Below are 27,090 nucleotides of genomic sequence, written 5' to 3'. Positions count from 1 at the left end.
CTAAGGTGAGCTTCTAAACCAAATCTTACACACTTACTGGAAAGCAGGTAATGACTGTGGTTGGTTACTTTTACCAGTTGCAACTTACTGAATAAACTTCCCCTTATTGAATAAAGATGATCTCATCAAGCTGAAACATGCTTCTGTAAAAACCACTTTTGACTATTACCATGTACATGGGACAGCTCTTGACAGTGACTTGCAAGTTACAATTGGCATGTGGGGAAATATGACCATATTCATCTATTGTTATTGGGCGATTCCCCCTTCCCTCCATAGTCCAATTCCAGGTGTTAGCTGTGGTTGTTGTTCATGAACTGGATATGTCTACATAGATGACTGTGTTAGAATGTTTCCATATTCTAGACATACATGCAGATCAATCCACAAAATATTTTGATGGAAAGAAGAAAGCAGAATCTACAAGAAGAATAAAATTGTGAAAGGGGATATTGAGCCTGTTTTTGCCTGTGAGAAAACTGTAAAACAGTACGCACCTAATCCTGATAATCATTCTTTCATTCTAAAAATTTTCTGAACTGCCTCACCTACAAAGCTTCTTCTTTTTCTCAATATGATTTTTTCCTGCCACCCAATTAATTAGGTGCTCCCAAAGGTGGGCCTAATGAACATGCAATCATTTGATCCCAGTCACTAGAAGAGAAGCTGGAGCTGGCCACCAGTGTTGCTTAGAATCTTTTAACTATCATTTAGAATCTCATGATGCTTGTCACCATTCAGCACTGAAAGGCAACATAGAATATACAGTACTCTGATGGGTGTAAATAGTAAGTTGTTCTTTCTGTCTTATCCCTAGGGGATTGGCATGCAAGCTGAAATATATCATTCTGTCCCTTAATTTCTTCCTATTTTTCTTTCTTATGCTCTTTTTTAATGTTGTAATTAATTTATATCTCCATTGACATTTACAGCCACAAGTAGATCTAAGTATATATCTCTTTAATTGATGTTTCTCATAACATACGTACTGAATTCCTCTGGGCTAGTGGTTTTTTAAAAAATTACTTGAGAATCCCTAAATCTCTCCTTTATCATCTTTTCAGGATCCACTGGCTCTAACTGACTGCTTACTATCAAACTTCTAGAAAAGAATAAGATGTTCCTTAGAATAATAGATCTTGAGATAAAGGATCAATTTGCATAGAGTATACATTAGTTTACCAAATAATAAGTCATCATGGTATAAAATGGTGTATGCAAACTTTTTGGTCTTGAGAGCTGCATGTGTGGCTAAAGCAGAGGTTGAAGGCTGCATGAAAGCACACCTACACATCGCAGATATTCTTTTCTCTCACTAGGAAAAAGTACCTTTTTTCACCACCTTGTCCAGTCATCATGATCACTCTTTCCACTCTGCTGGCAACAGATTGGAAAGTATAAGCTGTGCAAAGCTGATAAGAAACTGGAGGCAACAGGGTGTGAGGGGAGTTGTTCTTGTTGGCAGAACAGCATCAGGACTTCTGGGATGTGTGTGATTAAGACATTTGGAAAACTGATATTGCTGTCAAACTTGAAATAACGAGACCAGACAGTGATGTGGATTGAAATAGGGCCACTTTATTTAAGGAATTAAACTATTTAACTGGTTCTTGAAACTTGCAAACTAGAAAGAGCAATCTGATGTGGGAGCAGCTGTGGCAGGCGATCTATTCCTCAGACCACCTCCTCAGCTTCCCCTGGGAGAAACACCTGAGCTCTGAGAATAACCCATTACAGTGGATCCTTGTTATACGCTGAGGTTTGGTTCCAAGATCCCCCGTGTATAACAAAATCCGTGTATGCTCAAGTCCCATTAAGTATAATGACATAGCAAAATGGTGTCCCTAATAAAAAATGGAACATCAAGGTAAATTTATACTTTTTTGGAACATTTTCAAACCATGTATGCTTAAATCCGTGTATAAGAAGGGCCGACTGTATTAGGTTGCTCCTGGCCCACCTGCATCTGGAATGCCAACCTGAGATTTCCCCAGTCAACTCGCCAGACTTGACTGAGGGTTATATCCCAGGTCAGCCCTAAGGAAGGCCTTTTCCCCTCTTTTCCAAAATACTCGCAAGACCTAAGAAGAAAGCTCAAGAGGCCCAACCTTCACCCCAAGTGGGTGCCATAGGTGTTCACCTGACTCTTAATTCTCCCCCATAACTGAAACTGGCCACCTATTTAAGTCTACACCTGAGCCAATTTCCAAGTCCTCTAATGACAGTGTGAGATAGGCGAAAAACCCTTGAACAAAAAAGGGGGGGAAATTCCTACCGAGCCCATAAAGCAACCAACATAGCCATACTGAAGTTGAGGCAGAAGGGTGGGACAACAAATCTCAAAAAGGGAGAAGAGGAGAGCGCAGGCTTAAATAGCCTAAGCCCCACCCCTAACACTTCTCCCAATGTGTCACCATGCGCCTCATCCAATTATATAATTGACCTCTATTCAAGATGCCAGCAAACTGAAATCTCCTGGTATGCAGCCTGGTGGACGTCGGGCCTCTATGGTCTACAAAACAATGAAGGGAACTTTACTGCTTTCTCTATTTCCCAGGATGTCCATTTGGTGACAGATGTATAGTAATAGTCTCCTAATCACTTGTTAGCATATAATATATGGACATCTAACCAAGTGCATAAAAGTGTGTTATTGTTAGTTTATCACTGGGTAATTCATTCTTTGGTTATAGCATAGCCTGTGTCAAAACTCAAAACTGGCTTTGAGAATGGGGTTCCTTGCCTCTCCAAAGCTGGCTTTGTGGGCGCATAGGAGGATGCAGGAAGAAGGAAGGATTGTCCTCCTGATTCAGCTGCTAGAAGTAATCAATCGAATGACACAGGATTAGGGAGACTAACTATAAGATAAACAAAGATATATTTCTCATTTTGCTGAGTGAAAGAGACTTCTAGAGAAAAGGGGAATTTTGATACATTTCAAGATGATAATAACAACATTTATAACACCATTACCACCAAAGGATGGAATATCAAACATATACAAAAACAGAGATAATAAAACATAACACTATAAATATACATAAAATCCCTAACATCTCACCAGCCACGACCCACCTCAGCACCTTTAGGCATAGTTCAGCGTCTTAATCCAGTGAATCAAAGAATAAGCTCCTCAACCCCTTATTAAAGGGTTGAAACAGGTTTCAAAGTAGCTGAGTCAAAACTATTCTCTTTACATTGTTCTCTCCATCTTTTGGCTGATGGTGTAACTTCTTACACTTTTGCAAACAATAATGCTTAGAGTCAGCCATCTTCTGGTGTACCTGGAGAGCCTGGAATCTGCTCCTGGAGGTATGTAGCTGGTCTGCTTAGTAAGCAGCAAGCAGACAGGCAGGCAACAGTTCTTAGAGAAGAGAGACCACAGCAGTGAATGATAGGAACAGCTTCAGCCCTCTCTTTTTTGGAAGTGTGGTGGTGATGCTTCTTCTCCCTGGTGTGGGGAAAAAAGTGTGAGGGTTCCAGCAGTGGTTTGGAAATTGAATTTAAGGTAGCTGGGTGCCTATCAAGTTCATCCCTTCTTCACATCTTACCATATGTTCACCACAATGAGGCTTCTTATGTCACTGTGGCTGTAACTCCAAGCCTATTCATCTAACACCATTTCCCAAAATAAACATATAAGTTTCCGTTTCTGTAATTTTTAAGGAAACCGTAAATAAAATGTCCCTGCAGAATGATAGTCTCATCAGTTTCACACATTAAGCTATTAAGTAATGTTGTCATTACTCAGAGCACAGAGTAGTCTGAAGGTAGTAGCTAGTGCCAAATGAAAACAGAAGATACAGATGCTGGTAAATTGCTCAGTGGGAGAGCATTACAGGCTTTTTAAAAGTATGTGTTTACTTCCTTGAAGCTGGGCTCCATTCACTTCTGTGAATTAACTCCAGCTGTTCTCAGAGCATCTTTCTTGTAATGTACCTGCTCTTTGCTTGGGCACATGGTAGCCTGTTTAATATATCTTAAGATGCAGAAGGGGAAAATAGAGGAGAATTGATAAATGGATGACCTTGCCTAAGAGCAAGGGACATATCTTGTATATTTACACAAGCTGATATATAATCAAAATATTTATAAGTATTTCTGTGTTTCCTTATTGAAAGAGAATATTCAAAACAGCAAATGCTACATTTCTATTTTTGTACCATTGTGTGCTATATGGAAGCAAGACTATTCAGCCTATGTTTGTCTATAATAAAGTAAAAGTATCTAAGAAATTGCATTTCCATATTTCTAGTGGAAATACAAAAATGCACCTTCTGTTTTGGTATAAATATTCTGAAAAATATATTTTCTTTTATTTGTTAAAAAGAAAGAAAAGGTGGAAATCTCAGCAGAAGGGCATGTGGGGAGAAAGAAACTCCCTTATACCAACAGTGTGTTTTAAGTGAAATTTAATAACTACCAATTAATTATTAGTAGTAGCAGGTTTTGCAAACTTTAATTTTTCTGTTAAAAGTAGTTTAATTTAATTTATGCATTTTAAACCTGCTTTTCTCTCTACATAGGATTCAAGATGGTTTACAACCATGTTGTCATGTTGATGCCCTGGCTCTGAAATGGAAAAATAACTTGGCTGGTTGATATGATCATTCCTAAGCATACTTTACCTGGGTGCGAATATAGGCTCCTCAGTTTTCTGACTAGCCCAGGCAATGCAGTGCTTGGATAGATGACTAGAGTGATGGTGGTGAAAGACTTGGGGAAATCTGTTCAAACACAGTTTAGGACTTATTTTAGGGCCTACCCCACAAGAAGAGATGGCAGAAAATAAATTGTTTTCTGATGCCTACATTGCCTCATCTGTTGGTGGTATTGTGATGCTATTGTGCTCAAGCCCTCAGAAAAAAGGGAAGGAACCTTCAGAAAGCCACTGTGATGAAAAGGCAAAACATGTTGCCCAGAAATTCGTTCATATCTATTCTGACTTGGACTCTATGGAGGGCAGATTCTGCAGAGGTAATTAGTGCAGGCAGTTGTCTAGTTTGATGGATGATTTTTGACAGGTTGCTTGGAGAAGTGAGATAGATGTTTCTTTTTTAAATGAGTACCCATTTTGGCTGATTAGAGCTTCCAAGAGAGGGCTAGCCAGTAGTAGAGATTGTGAATGATTAGTTAAAAGAGTGTTGTCCCAGTGTCTCTAAAAGAGGCAATTATAACAACCTTTCATAGAATTCAAAGATATAGCCATGTTAGTCTGTAGAATCAGTTCACAGAGAGATATTGTAGCACCTTTGAGTCTAATTTAAAGGAAAAAAATTGACAGCATGAGCTTTCATAGACTTCAGTCTACTTCCTCAGAATCATAGACACAACTAGTCCAACACTCTGCCAAGCAGGAATAGAGAACTAAAGCATGCCTGAAAGATGGCCATCCAGCCTCTGTTTAGAGACCTCCAACCTCCTTGGGATATCTGGGAGAGGATAAATATTTTAATTTAAAAATACACAATTTTCCAGAACTTCACAAATCACAAGTCTTTTTTGTGGGGTACACATAGTACAGGTTTCTTTTAACACAGCCCTAGCATTAAATGATGCCATTTTGGACCAAAAATATTAGTGTGGTTGTTTTTATCAGTGGCAGTGATTAATAAAGACTTGCCTGTTCCAAATTAGGAAAGGCACATACATTTACTAGAACCAGATGGTTCTGGAAAGTGTGTTTTAAAAACTGGCTGTAAGTTTCTGTAGGCAATACGACAAAGAAGCTGAAGGAGGGAACATCTTCCCATCTCTTCTGTCATCCTCTTTCACGTTGGCAGATAAGGAAGACTGTGGCAGGGAAGTAATTGCAACACAAGGGATTTCCTGATGCTGTGCTCAACATCCTCCAAGTCTGCTTATGGCAAGCAAGAGGAAACAACAGGGATTTACTACCCATTCTTTCTACATATAAAGACACAAGCCAAACATGTGAAATTTCAAGATTCTATGGTCTTAAAAATAATATTAATCTAAAACTAAGGTCAAATATCTTGGGTAATGGAGTTGTTGTTGTTGTTGTATTAAAAATATTCTTAGACAGACTTTCTATTGATCCAGGATACTGTTTACTGATCTGGAGCATGGCTACTGCTGTAGTCAAGTTAATTACCAGATTCCCCACTGACTTCAATAGCAGTCTTGTTTTTCATTAGATTTGCCCCAGAATCATCCTGCTAATTGTAGGGGCTGAAATGTAGCCACAGAATGCCATATGGAGCACTAGGAATATGTGATGTGAAAAAAAAGTTGAAGGTTTGTGGAAATAATGTCCACTGCTGGGACAGTTAGAGGAGATTAAAAAGCCACAAGGTTTCCACCACTGTTTTAGAACAGAGCACTCTTCTGCTTTGTTGCTTGGGCTTTATATATTGTAGTATTATTAATTTTGCTGCTGAGTTTGTCCTGATTATACTTTATGTATTGTTTAATGTTTTATGTACCTCCTAGGGAACTTTTGTTATCAGGTAGTTTAAAAGTACAGGCAATCAATCACTGAGTCGGTGGTGATTTGTTGCTCTTTCAGTAATAGTGCATGAGAAATACAGAGAGAAGATTTGCCTGGGTCCTTTGGGTAATCTCTGATTTGAATCTGATAGTTTAAGAAGTTTTATTGCCTCTCAGAATTGTGTTTGGCATGCTTCTGATACTTCTTTCTAATTTTCTGATCCAATAACACTCTGCATGAAGGGGCAAGATGAAAATAAATGGCTGTTAGCTACAGCCGGTACCTCCATTCCTAAGAGTGTCCATTTCCTTTTGGTCTCTGTAGCCCCTGGTCCTTGAGATGAAATGTAGGCATAGGCTTGTCTGTAGTGGAAAGTATTTACAGAAGCTCCTCATATGGTTGATCAGCTGAACAGCATCCCTAGATAGAAAAGGGTCCCTGCTGATGAAGATATAATCTCCAATACTTGAGAGCCAGATCTGCAGCTGAACAACAGAACCATATCCACAAAGGAGCTGATTCACATTTTTTAAAACACAAGAGATTTACTTGTCTCATATGGGTAATAGATGATTTGCAAAGTAATGCAAAATCATAGCATTGCTTCCATGAAACTAAAATTGGCATGACCTTTCCCGGAAGAGGAGTTGCAGTCTCATGTGACTTCATGGCTACCTAGGTAGATTTTTTACATAAGCTAATTGCAAATATGAGCAGAGTTGGGCTAATGGATATTATACGTTTTGTTTGTATTTATTTTTTAGCACAAATATTGTCAATCATTAGATCGAACCCTCTAATGTCTGGTAGTAATTATATCTAAATAACTGTCAAACAACAACTCTTTACAACATCTCAGTTTTTGTAAAATGGCAGGCTTCCACTCAGAAAATTTCAGTTTGCTAGGGAAAAAGCTCACTGGAGGTCAATGTGGTGTTTGGTTTGAGCATTGGACTATGACTTTGGAGAACGAGGTTCAAATCCCAGCTCAGCCATGGTAACCTATTAGATGAGCTTGGGCAAGCCACAGCCTCTTAGCTTCAGACAAAGGCAAAGGCAACCTCCCTCGAAACAAATCTGGCCAAAAAAAAAAAAAACCCTCTAATAGGGTTGCCATGAGTAAGAAACTTGAAAACATACAACAACTAGGAAGTCCAGAGTCCTGGTGCCTTGGGCCATTGCAGCCCATTGGCTAACTACATGTACACAGTACATAGAACCTGGGAATTAAATGCAAGAACAGAAATATAATATCTTACATTCAACATTTTTATTTTATTTTTCATCAGTTCATTGTATCTTATGGGCTGAGATGGGCTACTTTATAAAAACTGTTTTTGGATTAACTTGGGTTTCACCAAATTCTTCAGTAATCCTTGTCCTCCTCCTTCTTCATCATAACTTGAGAAATGGGTCTGAGCCAGTATGTGGGTTCTTCTCAAGAACATTTTCCCAATTACCAAATGAGCAAAGAGAACCATTGGTTCCAGTGGTGATAAGAAATAAATTATTTAAGAATGATATATGAGTTCAGGACTATAAGCCAGGCACATGCTGGTTTACAGAAGCTGAATTTCAGATACCATTCCTATTTTTGTCCCATAAGATCTCCTTTTAGTCTGAAAGGGCTTTTATATAGAGAAAATGTGAAAATAGAAACAAACACTTTCAGATGAAATCCAGGGTGATGCTAAATGCATCCCCAAGTCTTATTTCCTGCTACTACAGAAAATAAAGTAGCTATTAGTTCCTGTGGAAATATGAAAAATATCTATAGGGATGAAAACAGAGGAGTGGGAGAGGGATGACTATTATTTGCATGATTTCTTCCTGTCCCAGCAGAAACTGCTGAAGTTGGTTTATTTGATTAACTTGCATGAGAATGGAGTTGGTGGGGAGAAATCTTACAGGATCAAATGTGAAGTGTGTGTGTGTGTGTGGGGGGGGGGGTATCCTGGCTTTTGCCTACTCCAGTGGGCTGCCTGTGATCCCATCTTGATAATAACATAGGTGGTCTTAGTCAGTAGATAAGGCAGGGACGTAGCCAGGATTTTAAGAAGGGGGGGGGTCCAGACTAAGTTAAGAAGGGGGGGTCCAGACCACCATTATAATGGGGCTTGGGCGCAGCAGCACACACCTTTCATTTTTCTAATGGAAGGGGGGGTCCGGACTCCAAGACCCGCCCCCCTTGGCTACGTCCCTGGATAAGGGATGGAAATCATGTGCATGATGTTGGGCTGCAACTCCCAGGGCCCCTAACCAGCATCCACTATTGTGTTCAATACTGGAACTTAAAGCCCCACAATGTTTAGAAGCCTGCATAATTCTCACCTCTTCTGTAAATAATGGTGGTATGGTAGTTTAGGGACGGGAAGTAAAAAAATCTTTATTACTCAAATATGGTGTGCTCTTTATCACGGTTAGTAGCTAGGCTATAGAATGGGCAGAAGAGACAGAGATTGAGATATACATTTTTGGTCCTGTAGATGGCAGTCTTCTGCCTTTAGATATAACACTAGTTCTTTGAAACTGACCCAGTGACCTCCTTTTAGATCCAGATCAGCAAAGCATTATTTATATATTAACAGGTAGCCACTGGCAAAAGGATAGGATTTCATTTAAGTATCTTCATTCTTTGTCTAGACAGCTTGTTAATTTTATTGCTAGCAGGTTAAAATCCTGGCTATTTCATGTTTCCAGAAACAAGCAAACTTTGCAGTTCAATCTCTTTCTTCCTTTTCCAGCAAAAGGCATGAAACAAATTGCTTATAAGATGGGATGGGTGCATGTGAGTAATTACACACATTCAGCATTTGTCAGTTATAAGTGTTTTTTTTTAAAAAAAATAAAACTGTATGAATTTCAGGGAGAAAAAATATGCTTGCACATGAAATACAGGATTACATATATTCAACATTGATAAATTAAAAGTGTTTTTTTAAAAAAAAATAAAACTATTAATTTCGGGGAGAAAAAAAACTATGCTTGCACATACAAATACAAGATTTTTTGGGATGCATAAGGAACTGAGAATGAAATTAAATGAGGTAAATGCAGATGTAGGCACAACCTTACAGTTCTTATGAGATGTCATTAGTGTTGAGGGTGATTGGTAGAAATTCAAGCAAAGATAGTTTGAATTTCATACATAATGTAATTAAAAATGCTGACAAGAACATGAAATATTTGCAGAACATATGAGTAGAAATGGGAGTTAGCATTTCAGATTTACATGCATTCATATACTCATATTCATATACTTATTCCTAATATGTTTGTCACCATTTTCAGTGATTAGAAAATAATGTCCACATAATGTAATTCTAGTTGTTTCAGTCTACAGACCACAAAAATGGATGACACCGTTTTGATATATCAAAAACAAAGAGCAATACTTCCTGATATTTGTGTTGTTTGGCTTTTCAGTTCCAAGCTGAACATTTTATGATGTGCTGATTTAGAACCTGTCCACACTAAATCTCTTGCAAACTACTGTATGTCTTTTTGAAAACTGGCAAGGTCTAAATTAAGTTTTCATAGGAGAATCTCTTTGAATTCCTGTTAGCTACAGTTGGTACTGGAGCCTACATTAGACTGGAAAAGAATGGCTATTCTTGGCTGACCACATAAGTGTTGATAAGCAGGACAGGGCCTTAATTAGCTCCCCTGCACCACCACCATTACCTATTTCCTATGTACTGTGTATCTGTCAGCAAGGTGGTTTTTTGTAGTAATCTGTATCTCATTTTCTTGGGTAATATCTGCATGCTCTCTCATATCATTTCACAGACTGATGTGTATAAGATGAGAATAGCAGAGAAGAACACACCAGGGACATACAATGAAATTCCATCTCTTCTACTTCTCTATGACTTTTCTTACCCTTGAACTTCATTCCATGTGCCTCACTGACCAAAAGAGATAGGGTCTCCTGTCCCTGGCTTCTTTAACCTCCCAACGAGGAAGGAGAAAGTAAAATTTTCTGCTTGTGTACCTGTGCATACTTCTCTCCTAAGGGGCTGTAAAGGAAAACCCAGCTGTATTTGGAAATGTGCAATCCATCTTTAATCTTATGAGGAATAGCTTTTTATTAGCTTTTTATTAGATCATTGCTACATGTTGATCCATTATAGGGAATGAGATGTTAGAATGAGAAACCTCTTGCTTTAAATCCTAATGATTAACCTGTAAATATTATCCAAAGTTAGATATCTCCCAAAGAAAATATGTGATAATCTTACTTTTTGTAATTGATTTTAAATTACAGGAGAGTAGATTTCAACTGAACATTAGAAGGAACTTTTTGACAGTAACAGTGGTTCAGCAATGGAAATAATTCCCTAGAGAAGTAGGGAGGTCTGCTTTTCTGGATATCTTCAGAGAGTGGTTAGACAACTATTTCCTGGAGATGCTTTAGCTGGAGATCCTATACTAAGCAGGAGATTGGACTCAATGGCACATGAGTCCCCTTCCAACTCTATGAGTCTATGAATGTTGGGATAAGTGGGGCAGCAAGGTGGAGGAAGTATTAAGAAAATGAGGATTGCCTTTCTGTATCCAACCAAAACAATAACATTCTGTTTCTGACATTAGTCAGCCAGCATGTGTCCAAAGTTGTGTGTCATCCTGAGCAGGACATGCATTCAGAAAGGTCACAAATCTGGGATTGCTATTGATACTTCTTTCTGTTCCTCTCAGCTTGAGGAAGTAGCCCTCCTATCAAGATGAGACTCTGGTAATGATTACACATTAGCAGGGCAGGTAGCAAATGTGGACCTCCAGATATATTTGGACTTTAAAATCCATCAGCCCTAGCCAGCATAGCCAATGGTGAGGAATACTGGGAACTGCAGTCTACAGGAACAGAGTTGCCCACCCTTACCCTATAGATCTAGCATACAGGAGCATGAGATGCAGATCTGAAGACAGGCCTTTGTTGGAGATTGACCTTGGATGCTCCAGTCAGTATTTGGCCAGAGCCAATGGAAAACCAGGCTTTGCCTGCCTTTTGAAAGCCTCAGTTGACTGCAGTCCTTCATTGGAATAACAGATCTGTTAGTGGGCAAATATATAAGCTTCAAAGTCTTTGTAGTTGCTGCCTTGACTGTTGTAACACTGGGTTGTTTTGTGTGCATTCACCTAAAGCAACTAGTGATAGATGTGATGCTGAGCATGTGTGTGAATCGGGATTTTATGCAAAAGATGCTACTCCTGGTACTTAACCTTTTGGGGGCTAGGGGATAAGAAATTTAGGTAGTTCCTGTAACATTTAGATCAAAACCTGGAGTTTATTCACTGCCCTACAAATGTTAGAGCCACCAGCAATCACTGGATGTGACTGTACAGTACCTGACATGGCTCAGCAGAAACAGCAAGTCTCACTGCTCTGCTTTTTCTGGATCTGCCTCAAAGCTGGGATATCAGATGTCTGACGGAAATTCACAAGCAGAGCATGACATTATTACTATCATGATTGGCTCAAGACTGAGTTGGAGCAGCTATGACACCCATATCCTATCCTAACTCCAGCATTTGTAGCTCAGACTACATGCACAGATAGACTTACCATGGGGAAAGTGGGGGAAAAGGTGGAGAGTGGAGACTGTGTGTGTTAATATTAAGTTATGCAAAATCCAAAACCTCGGTTGAAAGTGTAGCCAAAGAGCAAATCAAAACCAATCCAGAGAGAAATGTTCATTGAATCACAACACTAAATATAATCATCAGCACTTATGCCATTTTCCTGTCATTTCCCCCTCCTCTGGGCCACACAGGTGGTCACTGCCCCCAGCAATGCTGTTTTCCAGTTTAAGCAGAAGCCAAAAATTTAGCTTTCCATCCATTGGTAGGTACTATTGGCATGCTGCTTCCTTTTTTATAGTTACATTGTTATGTTGCCAGTCCCCCCCTCCCCCTGGCTTTGCTCTTGTGCATTTCACAGTACAGCAGCAAAATAGTAGAAACAAACAAGGTTTCCCTTGGCAAGAAAAGGAAATGACTAGAAAAACAGCTCTTTAAAATAAATTGTTCACTACTGTTCTTTATCATGGCACAGAAAAGTATCCATGTGCATTCAGGTGTGTTGCTGCACTAAAACCATCATTGCAACAGAACCCACCAGCATACAGTCAGTCTAATTCATTCTGATTCAAATAGAATGTCAAATATATTACCCTTTTTCATACACACAGAGAGACTCCAATTCATTGACAAGCCTATTAAAAACTTTCTTTTTCTACAGTTCTCAAAATGCAGGGGTCTGATTGATGAGATGTATTCCATGCTATTAATGATGCTTTGTCCACTAACAAATGCATATCTCCATGCTTTAGGGTATAATTCAGGCTGTATGTTAAACCTAGATAGAGGTTTCCCACTTGAAATCAGCAAGAGTTATCCTGAGCAGGCACCTGTACAATTGTTCTATGAAACATAGTACAGGATGGGTAAAGTACAACCCTGGGCCTTCATGAAGTCCTCAGACTGTACTTTTCAATCCTCAGCTTCTTGGCATTCCCTAGAACTCTTCTAGCTTTTCTGTCAAAAAAAAAAAAAAAAGATGAGGTGCTTCTCCTCTGTACTGTGCCATGACAATTTTTCAAAACCCAAAGTGGGCTTCCAGCCATTTTTTGTGGGTTGCTTTTTTTCTTTTAGTCCATTACAGTTGCCCACCTCTCTGAACTTGTCACAGGGATCCTGCTTTTTTCTAGTGCCAAAACTAGTTTTCTGATGTATGTCCCTCTGCCCGCCAAATTGTTTTTAATTTTAACCTAATGCTGTATTTCATTTTATTGTTTTTAAACTCTGATTGTTTAATTCTAGTTTTAATATTGGGGAGGGGGTTGGGAAGGGACCATTTAGTATTTTATTGTAATGCATTTTTACTGTTGTAACCTGCCCAGATTCCTAGTGATTGGGTGGGCTATAAATAAATTATTTTATTATTATTTATTATTAGAGTAAACCTATAAGAGTGATGGGATTTACAGAAATGTTGGCTTATGTCACCCAGCAAACATTATTGCAACTAGTAGGTAGATTTAGCCCTGAGTCATACCGAATGTCCATGTGAGTATACAGTTGTGAAGATGAGCAGGACTATGTCTTTAGAAAATAAATCTGTGATGCATACAGTTGGCCCTCAGTACTGGTGGGCTAGCCATCCACTGATTGGAGCATCTGCAGATGGCCCCCCCTCCATTGGCTTGAGTTCTCACACCATTTGCTATCTGTGTTGTGGCCTGTGTGCTGCGCCCATAACCCTTGTTGGGACCTATGGAAATGTCGCGCAGTGTCCACCACAACCACCTGCCGAGTTCAACCACGTCGACAGGACGCCAAGAAGAAGGAATCTGTGAAGATGTCTTCAACTAATAACGACTCTTACAAGTCTTCACTCTAAACGAGGGCTTTAATCTTCCTTTGCAGTATTTACAATGTAGATATACACAGTGTATTGGACATCCATCTCTAATACACACTATTTACACCAGCCAGCAATAACACAACCTCTGAGGCAGTCACATTAACACACAACCATCTCACTGCCTCTCAGTAACAGACTCAGCCCACTCTCAGGCACCAACTGTCTCTCAGTAACAGACACAGCCCACTCTCTGAGGCACCAACTGTCTCTCTCTCCCTCAGTGACAGTTGAGAACTGACAGTTGACAGTTGCATCAACATTCTGAGGATGCCCTGTTTGAATGCTGCCACATTAACTGCCACTGGAGCTCCAAATTATCTGCACAACAGCTCCCCCTAGTGGCCACACCAATGTCATTTCCTGACAATCTGCAGGGGGGTCCAGAACATAACCTCTATGCATACAGAGGGCTGATTGTATTGCAGAAATTTGTCATGAAAATACTTGTCTAGAAAAACTGATCGAGTTACAATAAAAAGAAAGAACAGTTGTATATCGGTGACAAACTCTGTCTTCTTCCTCAACCAAAAGTCCAAGAACAGTTAATCCTATGTATAAAAAAATCAATAAAAGAGTACTTACGAGGAGTAAATGTATTAGTAAACCAAAATTTGGAAGGTCCTGGCTTTGGCTGCAACAGTAAGGGCTGTTGGACAGTGGAACAAACTCCCCCGGAGTGTAGTGGAATCTCCTTCCTTGGAGGTCTTCAAGCAGAGGCTGGATGGCCATCTGTCGGGGATGCTTTGATTGTGATTTCCTGCATGGCAGGGGGTTGGACTGGATGGCCCTTGTGGTCTCTTCCAACTCTACGATTCTATGATTCTATGATTCTATTTTGAAAGCTCTGTATTTCAGAAACCTCTTTCAGACATTATATAGTTTCCTGTATGTGACCCTGTACATGGCCTAAAGACCCCCAAGAGCAGAAGACCCCCATCTGATCTTGGAAGCCTAGCATGATCAGCCCTGGCTAGCACTTGGATGGAAGACAACCAGTACTACCAATGTTGTATGCTGTATTTTGGAGGGCAAAGAAAGGCCACATCCAATCATACCTATTTGTTGGTGATAAAGAAAAAGGATGCTTATATTAAGGGGAAATGGGTGAAAAAAGGATCTCATGCTATAGCTATTGCAAAAAATAGCAATATCTTCATTAATAGGCACTAAAAATCTTCAGATTCAAATCAAGATTTAAATTGAGTCTTGCTTGGAGTGTTACAGCTATTGTAACATCACTTAATTACTCTATTAGCCTGAAAGATGCTAATCACAGATCAAACAAGGAGAGTATTAATACTGTATCATATAATCCCATGTACAAATGCATTTCATTGCAGTCCATTTACAGTTTAGCTATGAGCCACCAGGTACTGAGGAATCATATGACTACATGTGTGGGTCATGTCCCTGCCCCAACCATACTGGAAAGTGGCTGAGGAGAGCATGTGGTGATCCTCAAAATTCTTCCTGCTTAAGGGATCCTGCAGTCTTAAAGCTACCCATGATCAAGTCTGAATGAGAGCATTTTGAGAGATGTTCAAAGACTTGTAAGTTAAATCTTATAGGGAAGGAAATTAGTCTTCTGGAGTAAAAGACCAAAATCTGCAGTGTTTCCATACCATCTGCTTCATGTCTCTAATTCCCCAATGTTAAACGAAGAAAGGGAAAGAAACTCCTGACCTCCAGATACCTCTTGAGCCCTACGATCAATGAGGGCTAAGAGGAAATATTGTGTAAGCCTAGAGGTAGAAGACAATATAAAGGCATTCTTATAAAAGATTTCTGGTGTCTTAAATTAGAAGCTGAATTGAACACAATCCTAGAATCTTAATGTTTCAGATACAGTAAGTTGTTCCTTTAATTTTACTACTTTAATCATGCTGCCCCTTAGGAATAATCTCAAGATAACTAAGATATATAAATTATAATATTATACATTCCATGGGATACATATTACCATCCAAAGGAGTTTTCCAGTCTGTATCCTGGAAATTGTGGCATTTTCAGATACACTCACATGACTGTCAAATTCTGTGGAGTTGTATTACATTGGACAGACCCTTCTCCTTGGAAGATACAGCTTATAAACTTGGTATTGAGATAAATTCCTCACTCAAGACCCAGTTAAAAGTAATTAATCTTACCAAAATTACCAGATTCTATAATGAAGTCACCCACACAATTTTTTGGAAGTTTGGAAGACTTGGCCCAGGGTAAAGGGAGGTGTCTTCCTGAAAACTCAAGTTGGAGGGAACTTTCTATAAATGGAAAATGGCTATTCTTTTATATAGCTGTCATTTCACACCAACTGCCAACTATCTGGAAATCAAGACATAGAGTGCATTATTACATTTTAATGTTGAATTTTGGACTTTTATTAAATTTTACTACAATACTTTTTACACCTGCAACTGCCTGGTAATTTACAATGGTCAGTGTACCTGGCTTTTTATAGAAGTCTGTAGTACAGCCGATGGTAATGGCTGTAATGGGCATGGATGGTGTAAGTAGAGACTGGCTTATTTTCTTGAATGTCAGGCAATGCTCCATGACACAGAAAGACTGTATATTTTGAGCTTCCCAGATGTTGTAGGGAATGGGATGCCTCTTGCTTACATATAGCACCGTGTGTTTGACAGGACCCTTGTGTTTGTACTGGGATAGCTTAAATTGCAATATTCCCACACTCAGGTATGGGAGTTGTTGAGTCCTGCTGATTACTGAGAGACCTAAAATGTTTGTAACTATGCTAGATGAGACTCGAATCTCATAGATGGAATATTTCCCTTGCCAGTACACAGCAAAAAAAAACAACAACAGTTTCCCCCCAGCAACAGTGTTCTCAGTGTATGTGGTTTACATGTTGCAACCTGCTAGCCATCAGCACTCCATCATAACCAAATACATTGTGAAATATCTTTCTGGAAGCCATCTCTGCCTCTGAAGAGGTTAACTCTGAGTTACTCCTTTACGTCATTTTTGACAGATTCCAGGGACCATAGAAATAATACAATGCTGAGCCTTCTTATCTACCAAACTAGCCAGCTCTGGATGGGGTGTACATTTGAAATGAGAAATTGGAGCATTCCTGTTTGGATATTACTATATTCTATGGAGGTTTTGCCCGCTCCTCTTGCAAAGAGTGCACTTATTGTCATTTTAAGATGCTGGATTGTGTTCCTGGATTTGTACTAGAATTTGTCATTGTACAAGAGCTTTTACTGGCATAGTTATGTGACACTCACTTTGTGTCTTGCTCTGTTTATTGGTAGAATACCTATACTAATGCAGACAAGCTACTGGAAGCTGCAGAACAATTAGCACAGACTGGGGAGTGTGATCCTGAAGAAATCTACAAAGCAGCACGGCATCTGGAAGTAAGGATTCAGGACTTTGTCAGAAGAGTGGAGCAGAGGAAACTTCTTTTGGACATGTCTGTTTCCTTCCACACTCATACTAAAGAGGTAAGGTGCTTGCAAAATTATATGACTTCTAAATAATACTGGTCCAATATTGCACAGTCATCAGTACAAAACAAAGTTTTCATTGCTGATGGCATACTAGACTGAATGTGGAATGTATAGCATGCACATTCAGAAGACATGAAATAATTACTTGTAAGAAGTTATGTTTTCTTTATTTGATTTTGCACTACAAGAAACAGTGGAAGCAATGTAAGTTCTTTAGAAGTTTGCATCATAATGTTTAGCATAATCTTATAGCAAGATACACTGTTCATAATAACTAAATAGTGATAATGTGCCATTAAAATGAATTCGTATAATGTCTAAGCCATTTTTAAAAGGCATAACAATTACAACAGTATCATCAGACTTGGGCCAGGATCCAGTGGTGCATGTCTGCTGATGGAAGCAATTACATCAGCAGAACCAGGAGGGGCCTATTTTTTTCACCTTTCCCAGGTCCCTATACACCCTCAGTGCAGTCTTCTCTTTTCATCCTCCTTCCAGCTCTCTGCACCACTCATAATTCTGCTCTGGAGAGTTTTACAGGGGCTGCAGGGAGAATAGGAAAATGGCCCTTTTGGTTACCCTGAGGGAACTGATGCCGACAACAGAAGCACAGTCTTGGATCCTGTCCTCAGTGACTGATGATAACTGCTTCTTGAGATATTTTATTTTATTTTATTAAACATCAGTTTGTTTTACTATTTCTAATGTACTTCTTTGAAAACATTCAGCTGATGGTTGGAAATAATTTCTGTTTCCATATATTTCATAATGGATCCAAAATACATTTCCCCTGTGGTTTTCCATGTCTTGCTAATAACTAGACTAAATGCTGTTTTATTTCAAGTGAAAAATGTACAGAGATAAGATACTCTTGCAGCAGACACAGAGGGCAAAGCGTTCAAATTGAAGGGCCCGGGGGTGTAATTAAAGCATACTTCACATTTTTCCCCTTTGGACTAAAGGCTATTTGGTGGTATGTGCCTTCAGAAGATAAGTTTTATTCTGTGGGGGGAAATAATTAATCTGAATCAATTGTTTTTTTCTTCTTCTCCTTCATGCACTGTAGCATCTGTGCACACTTGATACATCAAGACACGCACAGAAACTGGTAGCTTTGCCAATATTAGCTGAATTACATACTTCACACAAGTAATTTTTAATAAACTACAGTAGAGTTAGGGGAGTCTGAACAAACAAACATCTTTGGTCACAGATAAACTGGTGTAAAAGAAACAGTCAGCAGTGCATAGTTTTCTCAGCTCAGACAGGAAGAAACATTTTCAGCTATGGGTGGAGCATGGCAAACAATATACTTTTATTTCATGGTTAAAGCACCTCTTTATTGTTGCAGAGAGCCTGTCTACTTATTTACCTATGCCATAAGTACTTCTATTGTATTATTTTACTGATGTAATCCCGCCTCGATCCATGGGAGAGGTGGAAAATATAAATAAACTAGTAGTAGTAGTAGTAATAATAATAATAATAATAATATGATTTATTTATATGCCGCCCAATCACTGGGAATCCGGGCGGCTTACAACGGAGGGGATAATAGATGGTTCCCTGCCCTCAGGCTTACAATCTAAAAAGACACGACACAAAAGGAGAAGGGAATGGTGGGGAGGAGGGGATCAGGTCCAGCAGTTCTTCTCTCCCTCTGAGGCCTGGATCAAGGCAGATGGACTGGAGGGAGGGCTCTTCTCTTACTACCCAATAGTTTGTTGACGGAAATGTGGGATGTTAAGCAGTGATATCACAAGGGTTGGTGTCACACAGTGCGATAACTCAAGGTGTCACCTCTCCCCTTTGACCTCCTTCAATACCACACCATACAGAATTCTTAGTAATGTTTTTTGTACTAATGTTACTCATAAATTGTAATTCTCATATATCACTGAAGGTAATGATAATAGTTGTGACATAAAGAAGTAGCAACATTAAAATTATACATATCAGGAGGTCATGGGTATGAATTTGCAGGACTTGAGAAGAGCGGTGGAGAAGAGCAGGGAGTCTTGGAGATATCTCATCTACAGGGTCGCCATGGGTTGAGATTGATTTGGGGGCGGATAACAACAACATCGCATGCACCGCTTAAATATATTTACATATACATAGTTTCATGTGCTTAAATAGAAAATTGGCTAAAATGTGATGTTTTTAAAGAAAATTGTAAAAGAACATCTTTTGAATTTTATTTTGTTTAACTTAAAATGTAAAATTTATTTTTTATCCCCTCAAGAAGCATTCTATGAAAGGTGGAAATCATTAGATACATGGCTCAGATATGAGACATCTCAGTAAAGAGCAAGGAAAACAAATAAAAAATGAAATCATTGAAAGCATTTGAGAAATTAGATCACAAAATGCATTTGCTATTATACACAAAATTAAAAGAAAGATTTAAAATTAATCTAAAATTGAGAGCTTTGAAGAAGATGGAAGAAAATTTGACACAATGTTTTGTAGCACAGAAGGTAAAAAAAGACAGCAAAATTCAATAAAATACTTTTCTCCAGAGAATTAGTACAAGACCAAATTAAAGAGTCTATGATAAAATGGGCCATGGATATAGGAAATGATACTGACCTGGAAAGTTGGATATATTCAAGGAAGAGGATGCAACACTTTACAAAATATCAAGACCTAAAAGAAAACTATTTGAAAATGTCCCACCAATGGTATTTAAACCATCAAAAGATTGCAAACATTGACAAAACAGAACGAAAGACAGGATGAAAATGCCAACAAGCAACATGACCCTTGTATCACTTGTGGCAGAAATGTCCACAGGTGATTTTTGTTGTTGTTGAAAAGAACACATATTACAATAAAGAAAATCTTGAAAATGACTTATCAGATGAGACCAGAGATTTATCTACTTAAAAAGATCCAAAACAACTGAGCTTACAATAAGTGACTGGAGAGACAAATAGTATGTTCGGATTAATTAAATCAGAAGTGGGGAATATTAAGGGAAACAATATATTACAAAATCAGATAAAAGAAGGGAAGTACAGAATTATGGATATATAGCAAATAGGTGATAGGCAAACAGATGTGAAATAGTAATGATGAAGGAAAGGAGGTTTATAATGTACAAACAATTAAGTAATTTTTAAAAACCTTTGACTGAGCCTCATCTCACCCACACCATCTTTTCAGTATTTTAAAGGAATGCAAATGAACACCACAGCTCATTTCTGCCCAAAAGCAGATGTTTGGGGAGCAGTGGTGTCACACACACCCAGGGTGTCATCTGGGGTGGTCTGCATCCCCCTACTCACACCCCTGATGTTTAGAGATGTCTCCTAACAGCAGTTTTGGCAGGCCTTGTCTTCCCTGAGGTCTGTTCTTTTTTGTGTACTTAACCTGCTGTTTTGGACAGGGAGCTAAAGAAATACTTGGAAGATGAAACATTCCTGCCTGGGGATTGTATCCAAACTTAGGTAGGATTTTTTTTAAAAAAGACAATGCTATCACACTATAGCATGATGACTGTGAATTAATATTTCTCCTAGAATTAGGATTTATATTTTGGGCCATTGCATAGGACTGCTGTCCTCTGAAATCTCTAAGCATTTGTAGCCAGTATAACATGTTGTTTCTGTTTTATTGTAGACTGGCAGTCCATTCATTTCAGTCCTTGGGTATTTGTCAGAAGAGAAAAGATCATAGTTTTTTGTTTATTCATTTTATAGCAATTAAGTTCTGCTGTGACTACATCCTGGCTGCATATTAGTTTATAGTTTTCTATTGTCATCATTATCACCTCCAGTGTTGGTCAGGTTTTATACATACTAATCAAAGGATATCAGTGTTTATTTGTTATTCATTTGCAAGATATTCATATCTTTAACTTTGTACTATGCTTATGACAGTTCATCAATAGTGCTCACCTTTTAACTTATAGGATTACTGAGGTTGGGTGGGATAGGGGGCTATTGTTTGTTGTCCAGAAATATTAAATATAAAGACACTGACAGCATAGTTTGCTTTTAGTACAAGGAACTACTGGTGGATCTGAGTGAAAATGGCATACCCCTATTCTTCACCTGGTTTTCATGCAGTACATTGAGAATATTATTCTGCTTATTCCTCAGAGGAAGAGGAAATTCTTCAACAGGTTCTGGACAGGTGGGTGGAAGCACCCATCCGTTTTAATAGTCTCTTTTTATTTCCCTAAACTGTTTTCTTTGTGAGTGAGAGAAATAGTAACTGTGTTAGCAACTTAACTTTCATTGTGCATCCCTCATAATGCCTTATACCTGGGCTGTTGTGGAAGAATTGAAGGCTATGACAAAAATCTGGCAGATGGTACTTTACAAAACATCATTTTTTAAAAAGAAAATTCTGAAGAAGTTCCTTCAGAAAACTTCTTTCAAGTAATTTCAGTTCAGCTCATCCTAAAATATTACTATAATACAATTTCTACCATATACCAGAAGAAATACATAAATTCAATCTGGACAATGAGGAAACTAATATATTCCAATAAATTCCTGTATCTCGGATCAAACATCAACCAAAGTGGAGACTACACTAAAAAAAAAATAAGAAGAAGACTAGGAATGGGTAGGGCAGCTGTGAAAGAACTAGCAAAGATCCTGAAGAGCAAAGTTATACAATTGAGCAATATAGTCAGAATTGTCCAGGCAATTGTATTTCCCATCACCATGCACTGCTGTGAGAGTTGGACAGTAAAGGAAGCAGACAGAAAGAAAATCAACTCATTTTAAATGTGGTGCTGGAGAAAAGTACTTAGGATACCATGGACAGCCAAGAAAACAAACAAATGAATCCTTGAATAGATCAAACCCAAACTCTCCTTGGAAACCAAAATGATCAAATTGAGGCTGCCACACTTTGGCCACATATGAAAAGATACAGATTATTAGGGGGGAAAATAATGCTAGGAAAGGCAGAAGGTAGAAAAAAGAGGGGAAGACTGCATGCCAGTTGGAAGGTCTCAATCAGGATGGTCACAGGCATGGGTTTGCAGGTACTGAGCAGAGTACTGGAGGACAGGGAGTCTTAGAGGTGTCTCAATCACAGGGTCGCCATGAGTCGGAGCCAACTCAAGGGCAGCTAACAACAACAACAAAGGATCTTCAGGAGATTGAAAAGACATGATACCTCCAAGTTCTTCACAGAACCTACTTTTGCAAATCATGGCCCATAATGTTTCAGATACTTGTACAAAATAAGAACATTTGATACAGGCACAGAAGAATTAATACAGTTTGACCCTGCTTTAACTGCCATGGCTCAATGCTATGGAATTCTGAAACTTGTAGTTTTGTGAGATATTTAGCCTTCTCTGTCAGAGAAAATAGTACTTCAATAACTACAAATCCCAGGATTCCATAGGATGGAGTCATGACTGTTAAAAGTTGTGTGAAACTGCATTAATTCTGCAGTGTGGTAGCAGCCCAGGTTGCACCATTGCCTTCTTTGACTCTTTACTATTTTCTTTGACATAATAAAATTGTTAGATGAGTGAAGTAAGCTTTTCATTCCTAATATGTCATACTTACATAATTACCAAAAGCAAGAAGGATTGTGCTAAAACAGATTTTCAAAAACTATGTCTGCCCATCAGCACATCTCACTCTGATTGTAACAGAACAGGATTGCAACCTATGCCCAGAAGTAAACTCCAGCAAAACCCAGCTATTATTTAATGTCTTTAAATCAAACGAATTTTCGCTAATCATAACTAATACCCATGCTATTCCTGTCAATGGGACTTAGTTGTAACTTATTTTTATTGGACATTTTTATTGGATATTACTGTTCTTAATATTTTTTCCTACCAACCTATCAATCACAAACCAGGTTATTTGGATCACTGCTGTCCTTAACATCTCTTTTACCTTAGCTACTTGTCAGTCTAGTACAGTGATTATGGTGTATTCTTTTGCCAAGAGATGGTATCAAGTTAAATATTTAAATGGTTATAAAATGTCAGAAATCAATGTGATCCTTTGAGAAGGTGGACTATCCTTTTGTCAAAGAAGAAGCACTATAATTTGCTTAACCCTGAGAAAGTTATTAAAGAATGATTCAGAGCAGTCACAACTCATGGAAAAAACTTGAAGACGTCTCTCAGGATTAAGTCATCTGTCATGTTTAGCAAATGATAGTACATACCAGAGGGGGGAAATATAGATGCTGGGGAATCAGCAGCTCTTGCCTAAGGATTTATGGGATGTTTTGAGATAGGGGAACATCATGATTTCTGCTCCAGAAAGTCTAATAAATCATTTCCTTTTCAGTGTAGAGTGCTACTTCTGTTGGAGGTGCATATTTAGTAGTCACTGTTTAAAAATCTGGAATAATTATTTTGATGCTGATTGCATTCACCCATTTTTTTCCTTCAGCTATAAAGTAAGCATAGAATTTACCTTGACCTTGACAGTTCATTCTCTTAATTGGCTCCAGACTTGTAATGATAGGCTAATTCAAAGTGTATTTAAAGTGGGAACATAATACTGCCATGCATTCTGCTGTCTTGAACTGATGGCTCTCTCGGCACTTCGGAAGCCTTGGCAATGATGTGATGAGAGGTCTAACGTAGCCCTCCATAATGTTTCCAGTGTCTCCTACTAGTCTTCTATGCATAAGCAAGAGTCAGTCCTCTCACTGGCCTTTTAGGTGTGCTGGAGGCCTCAGAAAATGCTAAGAGAAAACATACAGAGTAAACAAATTGCTCTTTAGCATCCTGAAAACTTTTGTGTTGGAGAGAAAGGCACTGGGAACCAAAGCAAATACAGCATGATTCTAAGTGGCCCAGAAGACTGGTTCAAGTCTCACCACATCTGCTAGCATGTTTGGCAGGCAGTGCTGTTAGCTATCTCCTCAGTCTACATAAAGGCACTATATATGTGCTGTGAACTTAGTAGTATTCGTCGTGTGGTATACTCAGAGTGTCTAAATCCATTTTTACCAAAATCTTTTAGAATGGAAACACTACGTTCCACTCATCCCTTTTTACAGTACAATGCTGAAAATGCTTATCAGTGGCATGAAATAAAAACACTAATAAACCCACCACTGCATTGCTCTGGAGGTGGGTGGGTATAATTTTAGTGCTTTTCACCTTTCTGACTGACATACTTTATTGATTTGATTTGATTTATTTCCTGCTTTTCTACTGAATGGGACTCATGCTAGTGGGAATAACATATGGTGACATGGTTTTTACCTGTCTTTAGTTGCCTTTCCCCCCACTTTATGATTACACTTACATTTAGGACTAAAACATACAGAGAGAGTGGTTTAATGAAACCTATGTCATAAGGGAGAAGCTCAACATGTTGGAAATGTGATACATTCATTTCACCATTGTCTGCTGATCATTCTTTCAAAAATGGTCACAAGCAATCCCCCATGGGAAGACCAAGGTGCTGTCTTATTAGTAATTCCTTCAAGTCTAATGTTTGAACAAATGCCCTGAAGAGAGTAGGGCCAGTGTAGTTCACAGTCTAAAAGTAAACCTTTGGCTTAAGCATTAATAAAAAAAAATTGATTGATTGACTGTCAAGGCAAAATATAGGGCATAAAAAGAAAGCATTAATAAAACTATAAATGTAAGATTTTAAAAAACAATTCAATGATTAATAAAGTTAAAACATTAAAACTATTAAAATGCATTAAAAGACTATATACTAGCCTTAAATAAGAACTGGGCAGTATTAAAAGCGTGGCCCTGCTTAGGAGCTGTGCAAAATGGACATTAAGTCTGGCCTGGGGTTGGAGTCGAGGCATGGCATCCACATGATGCACGCACCGCGCCACATGGCACATGGCATCATGCCACTCCTCTGGCGCTGTGTCCACATGACACAGTACCAAAGAAGTGCCATAAAGCCACAGCACTGGCAGCAACAGTGCCCTTTCCAGGGTACAAAAAGGAGCCACTTTTTGCAGCTCCTTTTAGTGCTGCGGAAAACCCAGATTAGGGCCACAGGGTGCATTTCCTGAGACCTCAATCTAGTGAAGATGGAAATGGCTGCAGGCCGCCCCTTCAGGGGCGGTCTGCACCACCTCTTAGTTTGCAAAAACCTGATGGCACAGAAATGTATCAACCTGCAGTAGGAAGGAGAAAATGGCCAAGGTCCTCCTGGCCACTCTAGGGAGGGAGTTCCAAAGTGTAGGAGCAGGCAGCCACCAAGAAGGTATCCTCCCATTTCCACCAAATGAGCCTGAGAGGGTGATGAAAGAGAAGGGCTTCTCCAGATCATCCTCCTCCGAAGACCTTTCAGCTCTTCCTTCTTGAACTGTAGTGCTCTGAACTGGACACTGTATTCCTGGTGAGGTGTGATCAAAACAGAATAGAGTGATACTTTTACTTCCTTCAGTCTGGACACCATTCTATTGATGTAACCTAGACTTTCCTTTGTCCACAGAATCACTCATTTGACTCATGTATGATATGTGCTCTAAGGTATCCTAGTCTTTTTCTTCATCATCCTTTGCAGTATTTTTTTTTACTTTGTTATCTTCTATTTCCTCAGCTCTTCAGTATCCCTGTTGATTTAACTTCTGACATCACCCTTGAGCTTAAGGCTATAGGGGTCCTATGGCCTTGAGATTGTTTTTCAACAAATTTATTCACTTTTAGAGTAGAAACCCAGTTACAGAAGGTCATTCTTAGTGCAGCTCTAGCTTAAGTGGCACATCTTTGGACCCATGAACTGGAGGAATCCATTAAGGCTTCAGACTCAGAATTACTTTAAATCATCCATCAATTTAATCTGTTGTCCAAGACTTCCCTTGTCAATAGAGCATCTATCTTCTGACCCTGTAATAACAATGGGATTTAACCAATGCTGAACTATTTGATTATTAGCTGTTGGTGCAATTTCTGTACTCTTCGTTCAGCCAGATTGGCAAAGAACAACCTAGTATGACTTAAAAATATTTTGTAAAAACTCAGGGATGTAAAGGGTTGACCATCATTCTACAAATTGTTCTCTGTGGGGAGTAGCAGCTTCGTGGATACTCTAAGCAATTTGAACAGATTATTATTTAACTGTTGGCTCTGACTGCTTAGAATTAGTGGATCAATCTGAAGTGTATTTGGGTCACTGTTACAAAGACAGACAAAAATACACTTCATTATTTAACTGTCTTGAGGGCAATGGGCTATATAGCAAGATATAATTGTTATAAAACAGCTTATCACATTTTATAGCCTGCTGCCACATTTAATTCTGTTCTTTGGTGAAAGAGTGCCTGATTCAATTACAAATAATATATCAGACATCTAATAGATTTATTCCTTAGGATGGTAATTTCCAAATGGTGTCCAAATTATGGATATCAAAGAAATCTGAATAGGATCTATTTGACTTCATAATTCTGATAATTCAGTGTAACAGAAGCTGTGTGTGGTTGAGTGAACAAGTGCCTGCAGAATCTGCAGGCAGAAAGATAGAACTAACAGTTAGCAAAACTTAGACTTCCATTAATATTTCTGTTGAAGATTATGGATAGCAAGAAACAATATTCTCCAATCCATGACTGAGTTGTATCAGAAATATTATGGAAGAAAGTTCTTTTTGAATTTGGTGTGTGTGAGAGAGAGAGAGAGAGTGTGTGTGTGTGAGTGTGTGTGTGTGTGTGTATGAGAGAGAGAGAGAGAGTGAGCGAGTGAGTGGATGAGTGAAAGATTTTTGCAAGTACAGCAAAGAGGTCCCAGTGAGAATGAGGGATGAGCTTCAGTAAGG

General features: G+C 38.8%; 1 protein-coding gene across 3 annotated transcripts in view; it reads left to right on the top strand.

Moving 5' to 3' along the window:
- KALRN (kalirin RhoGEF kinase) overlaps positions 1-27,090 on the top strand; it is a 719,845-nt gene that overhangs the window by 440,514 nt on the left and 252,241 nt on the right. For all 3 annotated transcript variants that reach the window (XM_089520231.1, XM_089520232.1, XM_089520233.1), the window contains one exon: positions 17,153-17,344. In XM_089520231.1, coding sequence (XP_089376357.1) covers positions 17,153-17,344 — 192 coding nt within the window. The remainder of the gene's footprint in view (positions 1-17,152; positions 17,345-27,090) is intronic.

Source organism: Sceloporus occidentalis, unplaced genomic scaffold (genome assembly GCF_023333645.1).
Source record: "Sceloporus occidentalis isolate IW3139 unplaced genomic scaffold, rSceOcc1.0.p SCAF_4, whole genome shotgun sequence".
Classification (NCBI taxonomy): domain Eukaryota; kingdom Metazoa; phylum Chordata; class Lepidosauria; order Squamata; family Phrynosomatidae; genus Sceloporus; species Sceloporus occidentalis.
This window is presented reverse-complemented; position numbering and strand designations above follow the sequence as displayed.